Source organism: Hylobates moloch, unplaced genomic scaffold, assembly GCF_009828535.3.
Source record: "Hylobates moloch isolate HMO894 unplaced genomic scaffold, HMol_V3 SCAFFOLD_6, whole genome shotgun sequence".
Lineage (NCBI taxonomy): Eukaryota > Metazoa > Chordata > Mammalia > Primates > Hylobatidae > Hylobates > Hylobates moloch.
This window is the reverse complement of record NW_026652281.1, coordinates 144,658,346-144,677,161: the sequence shown is the minus strand read 5'-3', so window position 1 is coordinate 144,677,161 and position 18,816 is coordinate 144,658,346. Positions and strand designations below refer to the sequence as shown.

The following is an 18,816-nucleotide window of genomic DNA, read 5'->3' as shown; positions in this document are numbered from 1 at the left end:
ATATTTGCATGTTAAAGGGTTTTAGCATTCAGGGATGAAATGTTCTGAATAGTAATGTGCAGTTAAGTTGATTTTTTAAAAACGGAAAACAGCAAACAGACATTATATATAGGGACTAAAGAGAACAATCTCACAATTTTAAAATCGAACTCGTTTTAATAGCTTTCTATAGAACATCATAAACGGTAATGATTCAATATAATTCATTAATTAGCAAATTATGCAAAATGCTATCAGCAGAGTTTGGGGAGAGGAATCTTCTTCCTCGGCTTTTATAAGTCTACTGCATTTCTTTTTTTCCTGTAAAAAAAAAAAAAAAATGCTCTTTTCTTTGCTCTCCAGCAACATCTACTGGAAAATTCAGAAAAATGCTATTTATATGAATCAAATAGTTTGAGTAAGGATAGCTTTGATTACCATCTGCCTAAAAAGTACATGCTGAACCACAATCCAGTTTACAGTGAAATTATTTCTGCTTACTTTAGTTCCATTTTGTTCTCTAAGAAAAGGATAGTTGTTTGGTGAGGCAAATAGCCAAGTCGCAACTTCAAATTTATCATTGCCTCACCTGGAAGAAGTCATTTTCATAAATAAAAGCAAAACATATATGATACAGACAACATATTTCTCTTGGCCCATCCTTTCAACACTTGCCACTTATTTGAGAAATAATCATCATTATCAGCAGCAGAATAGCAGCTTTCAATAGTTAGGTATAGCTGGAGTTAGAGAAAAATTTCACGCAAGAAAAAACGATGTAGAAAAAAAACGAGATTGAATTTGAGAAAAGCTACTTCAAGATTCTGCAAAGTTTCTTAAGTTGAAAAAAAATTACATGTGATGTGATTTTAAAAACTCACTATGCTACCACCAGCACGATTACATCAAACATTCGACAGCAGTGTCTTTATCTCTTGTCTACATCTTTTCCTATTCTTTTAACCATGAGGAAAAATTAAGTTTCCCCAACCTGTATCAGGGGCTTCCCAGGGAACTTCCACCGGAGATTATCTCTGGATGATGAAGTATGATCAGACCCATAGTCCATTTGGTCTCCACTCCCCACTACTCAGCAGTTTCTGATGTCCTCATAAAATCGGATTCATAGGCTGCACCCACAAGATGCCATTAGATGGTCTGGCAAACATGAGATACGCCAGGGTATGATATTGAGGAGCAAGTCTGATTTGGAAACTTGGGAAGAAAAAATCTTATCTCCAGACAAATACATAAAATATCCTCCCTTCCGTGGCCGCTGAAATCAACAATGCCATAGTAGTGCAGTTCTTTCTAGGACCAAACCTGGTACAGGCACTGAAGTCACCCTTGTATATATCATTCCAGAGGAGCATTCTTTTAACTGAATTTTGTACTTTGAATATTCAGATTTTCTCATAAAAACATTTAAAAATGAATTTTAAACATTCTATGCTATCTTTTAGGTAAAAATCTTAGATATAATCTGGATTTCTGTTATCCTTAATTAGAAACTTGGCTAATTAGAGGTGGGCTTGGTTTTTTTTTTTTTTTTTGCTTTCTCAAATCTCAGTTTATTCATGTCAGCAATATATTTTAGCAGCAGAAGCAATGAACACAGAATCAACAAAGACTGAGGTTAAAAACACATAATCAAAACTTTAAAACAAAAGAAGTAGCAACAAAAATCAAGTGCTGGGAGATCAGCGTGTATTGCATTTTGTGTTTGTTCAATGTTAAAATAGATATGAGCCTTTTAAGCTTCACCCCAAAGCTCTTTAAAGGAGAAATGCCATCAAATATAATCCACAACTCTCATTCATAGCACACAAAAGGGACATATTTCTAAAAGCTACCTACAGTGAAAATCCATATGTATTCCACATTTAGGATCCTGATGCAAAGTTCCGACTCGAGACTGGTAATCAGCCCCTCCATTATTGAACCGCTTAGAATCCAGAAAGGTTTATCAAACAGCACCTCCAGAGTTAACTCCCATTTCAAACTGTCATAATTCAGTTTTCCTAATTATTTACCAGATCCCTTTCTACAACATGCCCTAACCTGATGTTTTAACTTCATATTTCATTTGGGACAACACTTAATCTCCATTTATGAAACATCAGCCTGACACAGGTTAAGGAGATATAAGAAGCGCTTCACCCACAAGATCCAAGCCAAACAAACCCCACTAGCTCGACTTAAATAAACTCTACCCTTGCTTAAACCTCCAGTGAAAAATTATTATAACACATCAGAAGTTCAGTTAGAAGAAAAATTTCAAATGCCAGCTGTCTCCTAGGGTTTAAGTCCCGGAGTTCAAAAGCAGTATCAATTGGATTATTTTTCTTTCCGTTAGCTGTTTAGAATTTAACGTAATGCAAAGTGCTATTCTGATCAAAATCATCTTTCTCATCTCTCTCCTTAAATAAAACGGAGGAGAAATCATTCAGTATAAATGCATTTACTATACAAATCTATTTTCAATTGAATTTGCTGCATGCTCTAATTCATCAAAATTAATACAGGTACTTTCTATGTTAAACAAAAGGAAGCCGACTGAAAAATCGGCTTCTGCTGCGGATGCCTTTCTCAATTACAAAACGCTGAAAACAGAGATTTAACTAAGCCACTCGGTCAAACCCTCCGATCGGCGCTTACCTGCCTCAGCTGAAGGCTTCCTTCCCTTGTTAGCAGCGTGCAGCATCTCTAGCTCGCTCCAATCCTTACCACCGGTCTCAAATTACACTGCTAAGTCCACCCCCCGCCTTTTTTTTCTTTCTTTTTTTTTCTTTTCTTTTTTTTTTTCCAGCAAGAAAATGCTTATTGAAAGTGATTAGTTTTTGTTGTCCCTTTTAAGTCCCTCCTGCGGGAAGGAACAGGGGAGCAATGTGACGCCACCTTTTAATCTTTTGTAAGAGTGAAAAGGCAGAAAAGGAACGCTCGATCAAACTGAGCTGCATACATGCCTAAAACTCGCAGGAGAGGCTGCTGCTGCCTGGCGAAAGCACCGCTAGGCTTGAGTGTAAGAACAGAGAAGAGAGGAGAGTCAATGAATTGTGACAACGTATGTGCATCAAAGGCAGGAGGAGAGAGAGAACAATGAGCGAGGGAAAGACAGCGAGGAGAGAGGGAGAGAAGCAGAGAGAGAGAGAGGGGGAGAGAGAGAGAGACAGAGAACATCAAGAAAAGATAGAGCGGGTTTCAGGCAAAGGATTCTCAGAATAAAGCCACAGTGCAGTGTCTGGCAGCTTCTGTTTTTATCTCAGCGAGCATGATACACTGCCTCTCTCATTTAGAAACACATTCGTGTATCTCCCAGGTTTGAAAACTGAGATAATCGCAGTGTGTCTCTGGTTTTGTCTGATTGGCATTTAACTGTGTGGTGTACCTGTGATTTTTTAGGATGCATTTATGTGCAATTTATTTCGCATATTTATTTATGTAGGCAAAAATGAAAGCTGCTAATTTCTACGGCAATTTGCAATGTAGTTTTACTGGCAGATGGAACTCTACTTTTCATAACTGCTGACAAACTGCCATGGGTAAACAAAAGAAGAAACAAATGCTTCGTCTTGATAATTGTCTTAAAGAAAAAAAAAAAAGAGCCCACACCAAAATATTAGCACTACAAAACCTGTGTTTCCTAGTTCAAGTTTAAACGGTGTTTCTCTTCATTAGTTTTCATTAAAAAAGGCAAAATAAAAGGGAGGGCATGGTGTCTGAAGGAAAGGTATTGGAAAAGAAGCTATTAGGAAAGTGAAAAACCTAAATTATTTCTGGTTTCCCTCCAAATGTGACAACAGGATTGCTTTCTTGAGTCCTGGAACAGAGTTTTTGAGTCACTATCGCTACAGACTTTTACTGCATCCTTCTCCCTTCCTGTACCATTTTAAAGTAGGTTCCATTTTTAACACCAAGTCGAAAAGAAATGATTTCCCAATCCAAATTCTTTCAAATGGTGTGTCACCAGCTTTGTTCCATTTCTACTCATCTCCCACCACATGGGGGCTAGGATTACACAGTTAAATTCCCTAAGTGAACTCTTTTATAAGAATGTAAATTGCTGGTTCCAAGGTCAACTATTTGGTATAAGTTATTGGTGAAAGTGACTGCTTACCTTTCATGGTAAGCAGAGCTAAAACAGTAGTAAGTGAACAGGAAGGAGATGCCCAAGCTTTTGACTGGCCATCTCTTCGAAATTAAGCAATTCCAATATCCCAAAGTAAATTCTATGTGCCCTACTTATAACAATGATCATTTTAGAAACATAACAAATAGAAAAACCCAAGTACACAACCATTTCAACTATCTTATGTCCCAACAACATATCCCTGGACCCTAGGCATCTTGTCATTTGGAATTCCTATGTAAGCCACCAGATATAGAATGAGAAATGGTCCAAGGAGAATAACACTCTCTTCCCCCACACTGGCCACATTGCTGTGCCCAAAGAGGGATTGCTTAATCTTGTGAAACTCGAAGTGTCATACTCTTCATGGTTTGCCAACAGGAGGGTATGTTTTTCCCTTGGGCCCAAATAAAGAAGTAATCCCCACCTCCACCCTAATGTGCTTAGGATGAAACTCTACTTATCATTAAGGCAGAGCAGAGAATGGAGAACACACAGGGGCTGAACAGAAGGCAGCTGGCCAGAGAACAGAGAGTGCTCAGATGTAGAAGGGAAAAGGGAGCCGCAAGGCCTGGCTAGCAGGGAGGGAAGTGGTGACTGGGAAATCCGGAAATCTCTGCGGACATTTTGCAGAGTGTATTGGAAGCAGCCTCCTTTAAATGACATTATTGACACAGGTTCTATCGTTAAAATTTACTTTATACAAGGGAATAAATGGACTGAGAATTTTCTGCCAACAAAAATAAAGACCCAGTTACAAGGATGCAACTATTTCAGCACGCAACTATTTCAGCACAATAAAAACAGGGGAAGGGGCCCGAGGTTTATTGAACAGGATCTGCAAAACATTGTCAATGAAAGATAAAAAGAAATCTCCAAAGCAGACAAAAAGAGAGATTTTTTTAAAGCTACAAATGGCTATCAGTGCTGTTGTTTATTTTTACTGCCTCCTTAGTGAGGAGGTGGGTTCCCTGAGTGGATATCATTTGTAGTGGAGTGGATATATATGATTTAAGATACCTTGATTGGGGTGGGGGGCTAGGTGATTATACTGGGGTGACCAAGTCACATTAATATTTCTTACTGGAATGTAACTTTTATGTGGCTTATTTCTCTGTGGGAGAGCTTTACATTCATATGCTTATATGACAGCATATGATACGGTAGTTAAGTGCTCAGTTTTTGGAACCAGGTTACCCTGCCTAAAGACTGAATCCCAGCTCCACTACCTACTGCTGTGTGACCTTGACTGAGTTATTTTGTCTCACTGTGGGGCTGTGTCCTCATCTTCAGATGGGCATAAGGCTACCTGCCTCACGGGTTGTCATTAAGAATAAATGATGCCCGTGCCGTGGTATGTCCCGCTCCCAGCACATAGCAAGTGCATCAGTAAATGTGAAACTTCTATTGTTAGGAAACCCACTCAACAGCTTTTTAAAATTTTTAAAATGGATAACATGGACAATATTTCATCACCTCAAAATGGATGACTCATAAAGACTTCTTTCCACTCTGACCTTCTTTACAAGCTACAGTTCTTCCAACTCCCCTCGGGGTTTTTCCACTTGGATAATATGCTTAAGACTCAGTAAGTTCTACCACTCAACTCATGAACTCACCCTCGAAGCAAGCCCTTTCTCCAAATCTCCTCACCAGTGGAAAATGTAAAAATCCTTCGATCCATTCAGGGCTCAGTTCCTCCCCCACCACCATCATTCAATTACCAATAACTTAAATACCAACCCCATATCTCTTAAAGTTACTGTTTTCAGACCTCTGACATTTCTTGATTTGTGTACTTTTGCCTGGACTGTTGCAATAATTCTTTAATGCAGCACTTCTTTAGGCTGTTTTATTTGTGCTGAAACACGTGAAGGGTGGTGAAATGCAGCACCCATTCCAGGGGGCATTCCTAGGGTCCTGGCAAGGACTGCACCAGAGATCGTAACACTGTCTTTCCCCTTCTCAAGAATGCACTTGGAATCTGAATGAAAGGAGAATGACATTATTCTGCGTATGACCTTGACTCTGCCCTAATGTATAAACCAGCTGATGTTTGGCAAACTAATACTTTTCTATCAGTGCCTTGTTCGTTGTGACACTTCTCCCAACTGTCGTGACACAGCTATTGAAAACAGCCGTTTTAAGAGGTTTTTTTTTGTTGTTCTCCAATTCATCCTTCTCAAGCCAGAATAACCTTCTTAAAATGCCACTCTGAATGACATCCATTCCCAATAGTTATTGATTGGTCAGTTGAAAGTCTGTTTTATTTCATTATCTTATGTATTGGCTTGCAAATCATCTAAGGTTCACAATTCCTTAGAGAATCAAGTGCAGATTTGTTTGCCTCAACTTCAATCGCCTCTGTGGTTTGACACCAACCTATCCATGTAAACACTGGTTCTATCCCTACTGCACAAGAGCTTACTGTACGCCCAGCCTGATGCATATGCATCCCTTTCAGATCCTCGAGTACATTATTCGTTCTCTTTAGAATGGCCTCTTCTCTTTTATATCAACATATTTAACTCCAATCTTTTATCAGAGACCAGGACAGGTGACATGTCCTCCCCAAGGATATCCTTGACTTTCTTGGTTTACACTGATGAAACTGTTAATTCCCATAGCTATCACAGTGCTCTGGGATGTAGCATAATTAGGAGCTGGGCTTTGGTGTTAGTCCTAAGTCCAAATCCCCCCTGAAATTTGTTTCCTAATTGTGGAACATGGGTCAAATGCTTTTACTCTCTAAACCCTGCTCTCCTCATCTGTAAAATATTGTGAGAACTTAATAGCTAATCCATGTAAAGCTATTACCATAATAGCTAGTATATAGCTAACACCTACACAATAATGAAATCGTTCATAGTAATGGGAATGCTTCTTAAATGACAGGGACTTATCATTGCCTCTAATTTCCAACCTTGCAACAATTCACCAAATGGCTGTTACTAGAACCATTTTACAGACAACAAAACCGAGATTTAGCAAAATTAACTTACCCGATGTCACACAAGGAGCAAATGGCAAAGCCAGGATATTAACCCTTGTCTTTCTACCTTCTAGTTATTTTTATCCATATCAGGCATTCAGACTTAGCTTATGCCATACTGGTTTATTATTACTTGGCTTTTCTGGTTTGTGCCCTGTTCTTCCATATATATTTAAATTAAATGAGAACAATATTCACATTTTAAACACTTTGCATCTTTAGTACCTCCCACAAATCTGTCTCGGTAAATATTTGTTGAGTGATCATCTATGCTCATGGGGATTAAGTTTTTAACCACATTTAAATTCAGCGACACTTTTTTTGGGGAAATGTTTTCATCACGTTTTCCACGAAAATCATCAAAATTGTATAAAATAATATCAAAGACAAACATTACATATGAATGATGTAGCTATGGCTGCAGAGATAGAAACAAATGCAGTTCTCTGCAAAAAAAAAAAAAAAAAAAAAGCTGTGGGAAGGTGATACTCATTGATTTGGGTCCTCATACTTGGCATTTACATTCTGCTTGAAGATGGGCCCCTCAGGCCACCCATTCCATGCATGGAAAAGGAAAAGTTATTAGCTGATAGCCATCCTTTTAAGGTTACACGGAAAGACAGAAATAACCACACAAATACCCACAGCGTTTAATCACCTTTAATTCTTTCTTTTTAAGTAAATGCATTAATTATGTTCTCTTTTATTTTCTCTCTGGCTAAGTCTAAATAATACTAAAACAATCTGGAACAACATAAAAAATTCCATCAACCTATATGGTGTTTTTCTGTGTACATGGTGATGAACAATATTGTTGAATTTTCAAAAAGTTGAATAAATGCTTTTATTTGAAATATATATTTATATACATACATGCACACACACCATGGTCTCTGCCTGTCTGTGCACAAATGAAAAGCAATAGAACTAACATAAGGAACTGCCTGTGCTCCCCATATTAGGATAATCAATGGTGTCACACACTTACTGTCTTGAAATATTTGTATAAACTTCATGAAGTAAGCGTATTTTTATTGTTGTTGTTGTTGTTCACTGCTATATTCCTAGTAGCTAGACCAGTGCCTAACACATTGTGAGTGGTCAGTATATATGGGTCTGATACATGAATGAGCCATTCAATTTTGCCTTCATTCATCTATTTCTAGCAGTGTTTTAAAATTTGGTCTATACACCTCCAAACACATTTTGTACCCTGCTATCTCCCTATGTTTTCCTTTCGCATGGAATGATTTGTTAAATGTATGCTATCCTTTGTTCAAAATAAGATATTTCTCCATCCAAAAATATTTTTTCTACATTTTATTAGCTCACAGTAAATGCTCTTTTCTCCCATTTCTAAGCACCCGTTGCTGAGAACATTTTAATACATATAATTTTCCCATTCATCCTCTCCTGCCTTTGGATATCTCATACTATTGGTGAACTGTTATTCTTCTAATATTACTAGATCTTTTTTATTCGGTTTATATCTTACTTCATCACATAGATTTTAAGTATACTGAAGGTTACATGAGCAAAATTTTTTTTTGTATAATATATATTGCTATTCCTTTGAGTACTACCTTATAACTAGAATGCACTTATTAAAAAAGACATGTTGATTTGGCGGGCATGCAATTCTGATGGGCATGCAATTCTGTCATTCAGAAATTATGTGAAAGAGCTTATAATACAGTCCCTGGCCTTTTAAAAACTGTTGTTAAAACACAGCTAGTATAATGTAAAAGTGCATAATTTATTTGTAGCATTTTTACCCCTGAGGTTGTATGAAAAGCCATTTATTTACTTTGTTATGTATTTTTGTATGTGTGCACATGCTGTGCATCAACCAGTGTTCAAGTTGGTGTCAAAATTAGCTCATCCTAACAAATTGAGATTCTTGTGGTAGGAAGAATTAACAACTGCCCTCTGGAAGAATATCGTTTTCCCCAAATCATTTATACATTAGTTGGAAGTCAGTTTGTGTTGACCCATGGGCAGCTAATCCTCAGAGAGAGAGTTCTCAATTCTATAGGGTCTCTTCTAGGAGGTCATTTCAGGCCCAATTATACATCTCTCTCTTCTACGAGGTTTGTTTTTCCTTAGGGTGAATATGATATGAAAGAACATTGTGGAAGAAACCTCATCTTAATAAGCCTTTTACCTTGGACAAAAGGAGTTTTCTTAAGAAAGATTTTTCACCCTCATAATGCTTCCTTCTTGATTCACTAAAGATTCATGCTCCTGAAATTGCCTATATATTGTTTCCAAAAAGAAAAAGAAATTCTCCAAAATAAGAAAAGAGCATAACCTTTGAAGTTTCAAAAAAGTCCTTAATGCATGTTTCTTATTTGTAAAGATGAGATAATTCGGGTCGATTTTTATATCCGTTTCCAAAAATGCAATGAGTATATAATGTGATTGAAGGTTTGTGATATAAATAGTTTTCTGAAATTAGTTTATTGGCTATTATAATTATATCAGATCTTATTTAGCCAATTAAAACAAATTATTTTGCTTATAAAATTGCTCACATTAATTACCATGTTCTGGCATTTTGGTTTTTGTCTGCTGAACAGAAGTCTGTCTTGTCTGTTTTCCATTTCTGTTTTGCATAGTAATTGGAACAACCCCTTAAGCGAAAACCAAAGTAGCGGAGCCACCTTATCATAAAGTAAAAATGGAAAGCAAATCAAGAGAGAACCTCAAATCTCTGCTTCCCATGGTGGACCGAATAGAGTTGGCCTCAATGAAACTCTAAGTAAGAATTTACGTTCCTCTCCACTGAGTTGAATACAGGCTTAGGTGGACTATTTGGTTCTTGTTACTGATGTTTCTCAATATGGAACGTTTGAAAGCATCCAACCAGAAGCTGCACAATGATCACAGCCTTGAACGTATTCATCAGAAAAACGCATTCACTGCTACAGGTTTTATTTTTACAGGAACCAGTGTGCTGCACTGTTTGCGAGTTTCTTCAATGCTCTTACCCATGACAATCACAAAAGCAATTCACAACCTTACTTATCAGATAGTTCTGTTTTACCATAATCTGGTTGCTATTTGTAAAATCCAGGATAAAACAGTGCAATTTCTGATGCTGAATATCAGAAAAGCTCTGGAAGCTGCTAGGAAGAGATATGCACTAAAATATGTAATGTGATGGTATTACAACAAACAGACATTCTGGAGGGTGTACACTCTAGTGCATCTCAGAGTACGTGACATCTAATGGCGCTACTTTTAAGATTTGCAAAGAAATTCTGCATTTAAACAGCTCCCTTCCACTCACAGTTTTTCTTAGCTCCCCTATTTAACTCTTTCTTTAAAAAAAGAAAGAGAACTCTCTCAAAAAGAATGATCGACCAAAACAATCGCCAGTGAATAACTGTTTCCAGAACAAAATGAAAGTAGGGATCTCAATGAGATCATTTATTTCATGAGCTAGTTCCTAAATCTCTAGATGTACCATAAAAGCAAAAACATCTTTCTGATGAGAATTTAACTCACACAAAAATGTGGTGATTTTAACAGCTGACAAATCCCCTATAATAAGGGGCTTAAACAACAATAACAAACAAACCACTTTTCCAGTGATTAGTCTGTGCAGATGTCAAAGAAAAGTGCCATACACTCCCTTAAAGAATATAGACGCCAGTTAAATCTTTTTGGGTGTTTTCATGACCATATATTAGTGTGAGAGCAAAATGGGAATAACATACACCACTGAGAGGCAGTATAGTGCAATAGATAAAGGGACTGCATTTCAATCCCTGATCTGTCACCATCTCAGCACATAGCATTAGCTACATCACTTTACCGCTATCTACCTCAACTTCTCCGTCTATGAAATGGGACCAGTATCTCCAAGTTTCTGATAATAAGATAAACAAAAAACATTAGCATATTTATAAAGGCAGATACCCCTGTCATTTCTTTGCGCAGTTAAATTCTACCAAAGCTAAATCTACTCCAAGAGGAAAAAGAATTGCATTCTGGAAGCTAAATGTTGTTCCGGAAGCTGCTGGGGCACCAATTAATAGAGTGATGTAATAAACCACTCAATATTCCTGCACTGGCTGAAAGAATTAATGCAGCTCACCTCTGTTGCTGTGAGTGCAATACCATGTACTCAGAGGGCGCTCGATAAATATTAGCTGATGATGATATTGATAGGGTGCCATGTAGTCACGGCACTAAGTGAATTGCTAAGTTTACAATTGTACAGAAAACTCATTGAATAATTATTGGCAATAAAAGAAACCTATCCCTGACCTCATTTACTTTATTATGACATCATCTCATGCATAATAAGACCATCACCAATCCCTGGAAGCTTAATAGCCTTGTCCTACTGACTCGAGACAATAAAAATAAGGTCATCCTGTAAAACATATTTAGAATTTGGGCACTTCTTAAAACTTTTACTGTTAGCACTCTGTTGCAGTCTATCATCATTTCTTTTCTGGATTTTGTAGCGCCTCCCAATTGCTTTCCACGATTTCTACTTTAGGCCCCTGTGGCAGTTCCTTACGCTGGGGATTCCTAATGTATCTTACCTTTGTGTATTCACAGTCTTGTACAGTTCTCTCTCACACTGACTCTGGGATTGGCCAGACTCTGGGATTGGCCATGACTTGCTTTGGCCAATAGGCCATTAACAAACACGATGCAAGAAAAGGCACAAGAAGTTCTTGAGCATAGGGGCTTGCCCTGCTGGAAGAATGCCATCCCCATGAAAGAAAGCCTTTTCTGGCCTCCTAGAAGATGAAAAACCAAGTGGAGGGAAAGGCTCAAATATTTCATGCAGTCCAGCCCCCATGAAATCCACCAGCTGGATGAAACCGTACAAGTGAGTACAGGCAAGTCCCCCAAAAGAACTGCCTGTTGGACACACCAGAATGTGAGAAACAATCATTTCCTCTTGTTTCAATCTGCCAAGTTCTGCTGCATTTGTTATCTAGTAATAAATTACTGATACATCCCCTGCTGATTATTTCCAACTCTGCTAATCAGGGTGATTCTTTTTACAATGTAAGCCAGATAATCTTACTCCTCCTCAAAGCCACCAATGAGCTCCTTATCTCAGAGGAGCCCAAGTCTTCCTAAAGACTTGACTTTCTAAAGACTTGACATGCTCTGCCCTTCCCTCAATTTATCTCATGTCAGCTCCACTAATCTCTCCCTTACTTTTCTCTTTTCAGCTGCATAGGCCTCTACCTCGAAGGTTCTTCTTCATGAACATGGATTATTACTCTCACACTCTGTTTGGGTGTTTCCTCCAAAATCATTTTTTCTCAGCAGGGCTTGCCCTGATCAAACTGCATCAGCTCCTTGCCCCCAATTCTCCATCCTCCCTTTCTGCTCCTTTCCATTGCACTTAAGACTTCTAAATCACTATATGGTTTACTTATTTTGGTCACTGTCTGACTCACTTTCTCAGAATGTAAGCTTCAAGAGGGTAAGAAGTTGTCTTTTTGGTCCCGACACTTAGAACGATGGCTGATATATAGGATAGACTTAGTAAGTACAGTCGTGCACCAGTTAGCCACGGGGATACATTCTGAGACATGCATCCTTAGGCGATTTTGTCATTGTGCAAACATCATAGAGTGCACTTACACAAACCTAGATGGTAAACCCTACTTCATACCTAAGCTGTACGGCATAGCCTGTTGCTACCAGGCTTCAAACCGGTACAGCATGTTACTGTCCTGAATACTGTAGGCAATTAAAACACAATGATAAGTATTTTAATATCTTAACACTTCTAACCATAGAAAAAGTACAGTAAAAATACTGTATAGAAGATAAAAACGGTTACACTATATAGGGCAGTTCTATTATAATCTTATGGGACCACTGTTGTATATAAGGTCTGTCCTTGACTGAAATGCTGTTATTTGGTGCATTACTGTATTTTCTAAATTATAAAATTAATCCTTCTGGTTAGGGTGCCCAGGGCTACAGATTGGGTTCTATATTTAATGGCAATGCTGAGATTGGGTAGACTCTGTAAGGACACGCAATTGGTGCAACTTACAAAGATTTACGAGACATCACTTGGCAGAACACAGAAGTAGCCTTGAGGTCAAGGAGAAGAGAAGGTCAAGAAGGTTCTTTGGGAAGTATTTCATCAGGTCTTTTCACAGGTGGTGACAACCACAATCAAAAGCAAAAAGAGGTGAGTACTCACCAGAATAGCCACCATGGAAAGGCTAAGGAGGAACCCAAGGGAAGAAAGGAGACTCTCCAAGCCTGCTTGAATTTAAAAGGCAAGCGGCACAGGGAGAAAGATGCCTCCAAACGGTAAATCTGATCTTTTTGTGGAAGACAAAGCTTGTGATGTGCTTGTACCTTTTTCAGGAAAAGCCTAAAAATAAAGCCAAATATATCTGAGGCTTGGTCTTTTCGTGCTGATATCAGAGTTGAGGATGCACACTGAGCCAACATTGCTACAGTACCTAGGCATGTGCCCAGGGATGTGACACACTGGCATTTAGTCTCCATAAACATGTAGATCACAAGTGGTAGGCTTGCTTTTTCTTTTTCTTTCTTTGAGACAGAATTTCGCTCTTGTCGCCCAGCCTGGAGTGCAGTGGCGCGATCTCAGCTCACTGCAACCTCTGCCTCCCAGGTTCAAGCGATTCTCCTCCCTCAGCCTCCCGAGCAGTGGGACTACAGGCGCCTGCCAACACGCTTGGCTAAATTTTGTATTTTTGGTAGAGACAGGGTTTCACCATGTTGGCCAGGCTGGTCTTGAACTCCTGACCTCAGGTGATCCACCCACCTCAACCTCCCAAAGTGCTGGGATTACAGGCATGACTTGCCACCATTTTCTATTTGACTGATCACAAGGTTGGCCAAGCAGCAGTCACAGGCTTCCATTTGAATACTTCACATTCTGAGCTCTTCTCAGGAGAAAAGGTCCATCTTACAAAGGCACAGTCTGGGCTGGCAGCGCGGCCTCCAGCTCTCAGTTCAGGTGTGTGGACAATAATTTACCTTAGTGCAGAACAGACATGACCTGGGATGACTTCACTTCACCAACTCAATCTTTGTGCAAATCTTATCTGAAACCATCCATTTTCCTCCTTGCCCACACCTCATTCTCCCCATTGTTCGCAATTATTTATTATCTGGGTCCGTGATGGTATTGTTTCTAGCAGCCAGGCAAACTATTGTTAGGGGGAAAAAATGCCTCTTTGCCCAACTAGATTCTCTTGTGTGGGGAATAAAGGATGTTAGAGCTCTTAATATACAGCTCTCTATGTTCAATTTTCCTAAAAACGAAAATGGCCAAAAAAGCAAAGCATGCAGGAGACGTACGGATGGATGCTATCGCAGCCTCACGCTCCTGCTGACGGATGGTGTGCCCTGAATGACTGGGAGCACTCAGTAACTCACTGCCTTACCTCCCGCTTTCAGGGAAGCTGGCACAGCCATCCCTTCCGAGAGCGAATCCCTCCACGCTCACCATCTCTTTAACTGCCTCACTTAGTCATACCCGGCCTTTTCCAAAACCAAAGCACCAACAGGCACAGAGAATATCCCAGCCCAGCAAATGACGAAGCTGAAAGGTGGCGCTAGGACTCTGTCTCTCTGTCCCTCTTTTTATTTTTATGGTTCTAATGTATACATGCTAGCATTTGATCCCACTTAAAATATTTACTTCATGATTTGTGGTAGGGGAAATGTCATTTAAAAAAATTCCTTTAGCTTAATTACAAAAGATGTAAATGTGGTCTCACTTGCAGAAAAAAGTTACTCTTAACAATGAGGTGTAAATTGGTGTCTGCTTAATCTGTTCACAGTAGGAATAAAGCCTAACACTCGCCTCCTCACCCTTATTTTTGCAGTAGTACCTGGGAAATTAATACCTTCTTGGGAGCTCTTGCAGCATCTCTGATTTTTTAAGGGAAAAACAACATAGACGTTTCATCTTGATCTTTCTACCAGCCGTAAGGACATTTATTTTGCTCCATTTTGGGCATCTATTTTGAACCATGGACCACAGTTATATTGTCTGACCTCCGTCGTGGGCAGCGAAAGTCCAGCCTTCTCTGGCTTCTCCTCCCCCTCTAACAATTATGGCCTCCTGCACATCCCAGAATGGAGTGAAATTAATAGGGGAACCAGAATGTTATTTATACAATGACCTTGGGCTCCTGGGGGAATTGCAGGCCCTATTCTTTCACTTATGATGTTTTACATTTCAAAGAACCTAGCTGTCTTTGATATTAAAGAATGAAATGTGCAATGTAATTGTTATTGTTTTATGACCTTTAATAGGTTAATCAGGCTGCATCAGGTTTTCCAGCGTGTGATTCTGTACCAAAGGAAATGATTTACCTCCTAGTAGATGGATTCTGACAAAAGGGCTCAACACTAATATTTGAGAGGAGGAATATACCAAGGTACCTAAATCCTCAAGAAAAAATGGTGATTTTGCTTACTTCCATTCCTCTGTGGATAATAGCGGTTTCTCAATTGGCATGATTGACATTTTGGGCTGGATCATGGCTTGTTGTGGGGCTGTCCTATGCATCACAGGCTGTTAGGCAGCATTCCCGAACTCTATCCACTAGATACATACAGCCCACCTTCTCCCCAGTTCATGACAATCTAATGCCTCCAGGCAATGCCAACTGTCCCCTGGGGATGAAAATCAAGCCCAGTTGAGAGCTATGAGGGCAATTTTTTAAAGTTGAGGTGGGGATATTCTTTTGGAATTATGATATAGTATAGAACCTACTGGCCGCAATGATAATTCATATAATAGTAGCTAATGTTTCTTGAGAGCTCTCTGTGAACCAATTAGCACTATGCTAATTGCTTTACAGGTCTGATCTCATTTGATCCTAAAAACAAACCTATGAGATAGCAATGATGATCTGCATTTTACAGTTATGGCAACTGAGGCTTAGAGGAGATAAATAATGTGCTCAAGACTGCCCAGCTGTGAAGTGGAAGAGTTAAATATGCCTAAACCCAGAGCTCCCTTACAGGTGGCACTCTTCCCTTTCTGGTGTACATACTACCACTCTCCCTGTGGTTATAATCTGAATATCTGCATTAAATTCAGGAGTTGATCAAGTACCACTGTGCTAGGAAAATCACCTACATGCTAAACAGATCTAAGAAAAGAAATAAGGCGATGCTTGCCCTCAACTATTGCATACAAAATGAAGAGTATAATACAGAAATAGGTAATAAAAGGTAAAATGCAGTAAGAGAGACTGAAGAGGTTAGAGTCGGAGTGCTCTGGGACCACAGCCTTCAATGTACACAAGAGTCACCTGGGGTGGTATTAAAATGCAGGTTTTGATTCAGTAGATGTGGACTGGAGCCTGGGATTCTGTATTGCTAACCAGCTCCTGGATGATGATGGCACTGGTCTGAGGACCTCACTTCAAGCAGGTCACTGTTATTGTGCTGGGAAGTGTAGCTTCCATGCATCTGAGAAGTGAGGCACAACATTATGGATTTGAGATGCCAAGGAAGCATCACCACAGAGTGGGAGGGGTGAGAGGAGGGGTGGGGATTGCCTTCGTCGTGAGAGCCACCCTTGTCTGTCAGCCCTGCACTTGGAGCAAATATGGTGTGCCTACATTTGTCAACCACCCACATATACAGCTAAACATCTGCTATTTTTAAAGGACAGATATTAATTTGAAGCACGAAAACACCTACCCATTGAACATAACTGATTTCTGCAAACACATTATATTCTCATGAGCAGTTTCATACTTTTGGAAGAGAAGACTTCTTTCTCTTCAACATACTACGATATGGGATACATAAGAAATATCTCCATGCCCCCTTACTCCCACCCCTACAGACACTGAGACATGAATGGCTGTGGAGCTGCAATGGGCCATGTGTTTATTTAACAAGGAGAAAAAAACTACACATGGGAGGCCAAAAACAAAAAGAGATTTTTTTAATCCAGTGAAAATCACTATTAAAATGACAGTTCTGAGGACTGTAGACTGTAAACTGCATTACCATTTGTTTAGCTGTGCTCAGAAAGTCAGAAACCAAGTCCTGTAATAAACATTCACAAAGCAATGGTTTGAGAACTGATCTCCACTAACGGTTGTGGCCTCTTCACCCAGACCACAGTGACCATGACAGATCACAAACTGTTTTGTGACATCCGGATTTGACTGGGGGTCAGAATGAAGGGGATGAATTTTGAGTCACTTGGCTTTCTGGACACATTCAGCTAATTCTCCATCTATATTGCAGGGGGACACAACAGAGGGATGATTTGCTGGGATGTAGAGATGGACCATAGTTAATACAAAGGCTGAGACGCTTAGAAGTGGAACCAACCAATTATTGCCATATTCTACTCAGATATGAAGTGGGAGGTCTGAATTGTATATATTTGAGGTTATGGGTATCACCACCATTCAAATGGCATTGTACATTAATGGAGTAAGATTGTGAGTTTATGTTCATTCATTAATTTCCCACTATGTGCCAGGTCCTGGGATGTACAGATCAACACTGTTGCTCCTGTCCTCAGGGGCTAGCTGAGATAAAGTGTTCCCCATTCATGAATCATTTGTGTTATACCTTGTTGATTTTTACTGCTGACTGTACCTAATTGATACGTACTCAGTTTTTTTTTTTTTCCTTGGACCAGCAGTCCCCAGCCGTTTTGGCACCAGGGTCTATATTCATGGAAGACAATTTTTGCATGGACCCAGGGGATGGTGGTGGTGGGGATGGTTTCAGGATGACTAAAGCACATTACATTTATTGTACACTTTATTTCTATTATTATTACATACTCACCATAATGTAGAATCAGTGGGAGCCCTGAGCTTGTTTTCCTGCAACTAGATGGTCCCATCAGGGGGTGGTGGAAGACAGTGACAGATCATCGGGCATTAGATTCTCATAAGAAATGCACAACCTAGATCCCAGGCATGTGCAGTTCACAGTGGGGTTCATGCTCCTATGCAAATCTAATGCTGTTGCTGCTGATCTGACAGGAGGTGGAGCTCAGCTTCGCTTACTCACCTGCCACTCCTGCTGTGCAGCCGGGTTCCTAACACTACTGGTCGGTGGCCTGGGGGTTGGGGACCCTTGCTTTAGACAATTTCAGCTTTTATACTTTCAATTTGGCCTCATCTTAAGTAACAATATCTGTGAAATTATGTGTTTGAAGTACTTCTCAGGAATGACCAAACCAGTTGCTAAAATATTAAAATGTACTTCTGTGACTATTGGAAGACAAAGCCTACCTCAGCCTTGGGAGTGTCTACCACCACCCTGGGACTGTGGCCAAGCCCCATGGGCTTCCCCAGGATCCAGAAAATTCAAAGTCAGACCCGGCACAGGTTGGAGCTTCTAGCATCCCGATGCCATACTCCAGACAGTGTCTGTTCTGACGGGCTTGAACCCATTCCTTAGTGGTTCTGCTTCCAAAAAGCACTCAAGGTTTCTGTTTCATGGTTTTTAGAAGATCTTCTATGCAATTATCTTAAAAACAAAACAAACCCTCCTGCTCCAAAAGCCTGTTGCACAGCAGTTCCAATTACTAAATCTGCAATATGAGAAGTTATATTTTCTCCAAGGTTCAAATTCTCTCTTCTGTAAAATGAGTATAATGTAAACATTTCCTACTTCACGGATTAAATCAAGATTTTTTTCCAACCTCAGCACTATTGACATGTTGGGCCAGATAATTCTCGCTTGTGGG

At 39.5% G+C, this 18,816-nt stretch overlaps 1 protein-coding gene across 5 annotated transcripts in view; it reads right to left on the bottom strand.

Annotated features, from left to right (window-relative positions):
• TENM2 (teneurin transmembrane protein 2) overlaps nt 1-18,816 on the bottom strand; it is a 1,386,931-nt gene that overhangs the window by 687,112 nt on the left and 681,003 nt on the right. Inside the window, exon 1 of one of the 5 annotated variants that reach the window (XM_032158576.2) lies at nt 2,638-4,926. The exons of the other annotated variants lie outside the window; for them this stretch is intronic. Coding sequence (XP_032014467.1) covers nt 2,638-2,683 — 46 coding nt within the window. The 5' untranslated portion in view covers nt 2,684-4,926. Of the gene's footprint in view, nt 1-2,637; nt 4,927-18,816 lie in introns of those variants that run through there. 5 annotated transcript variants of the gene reach the window in all.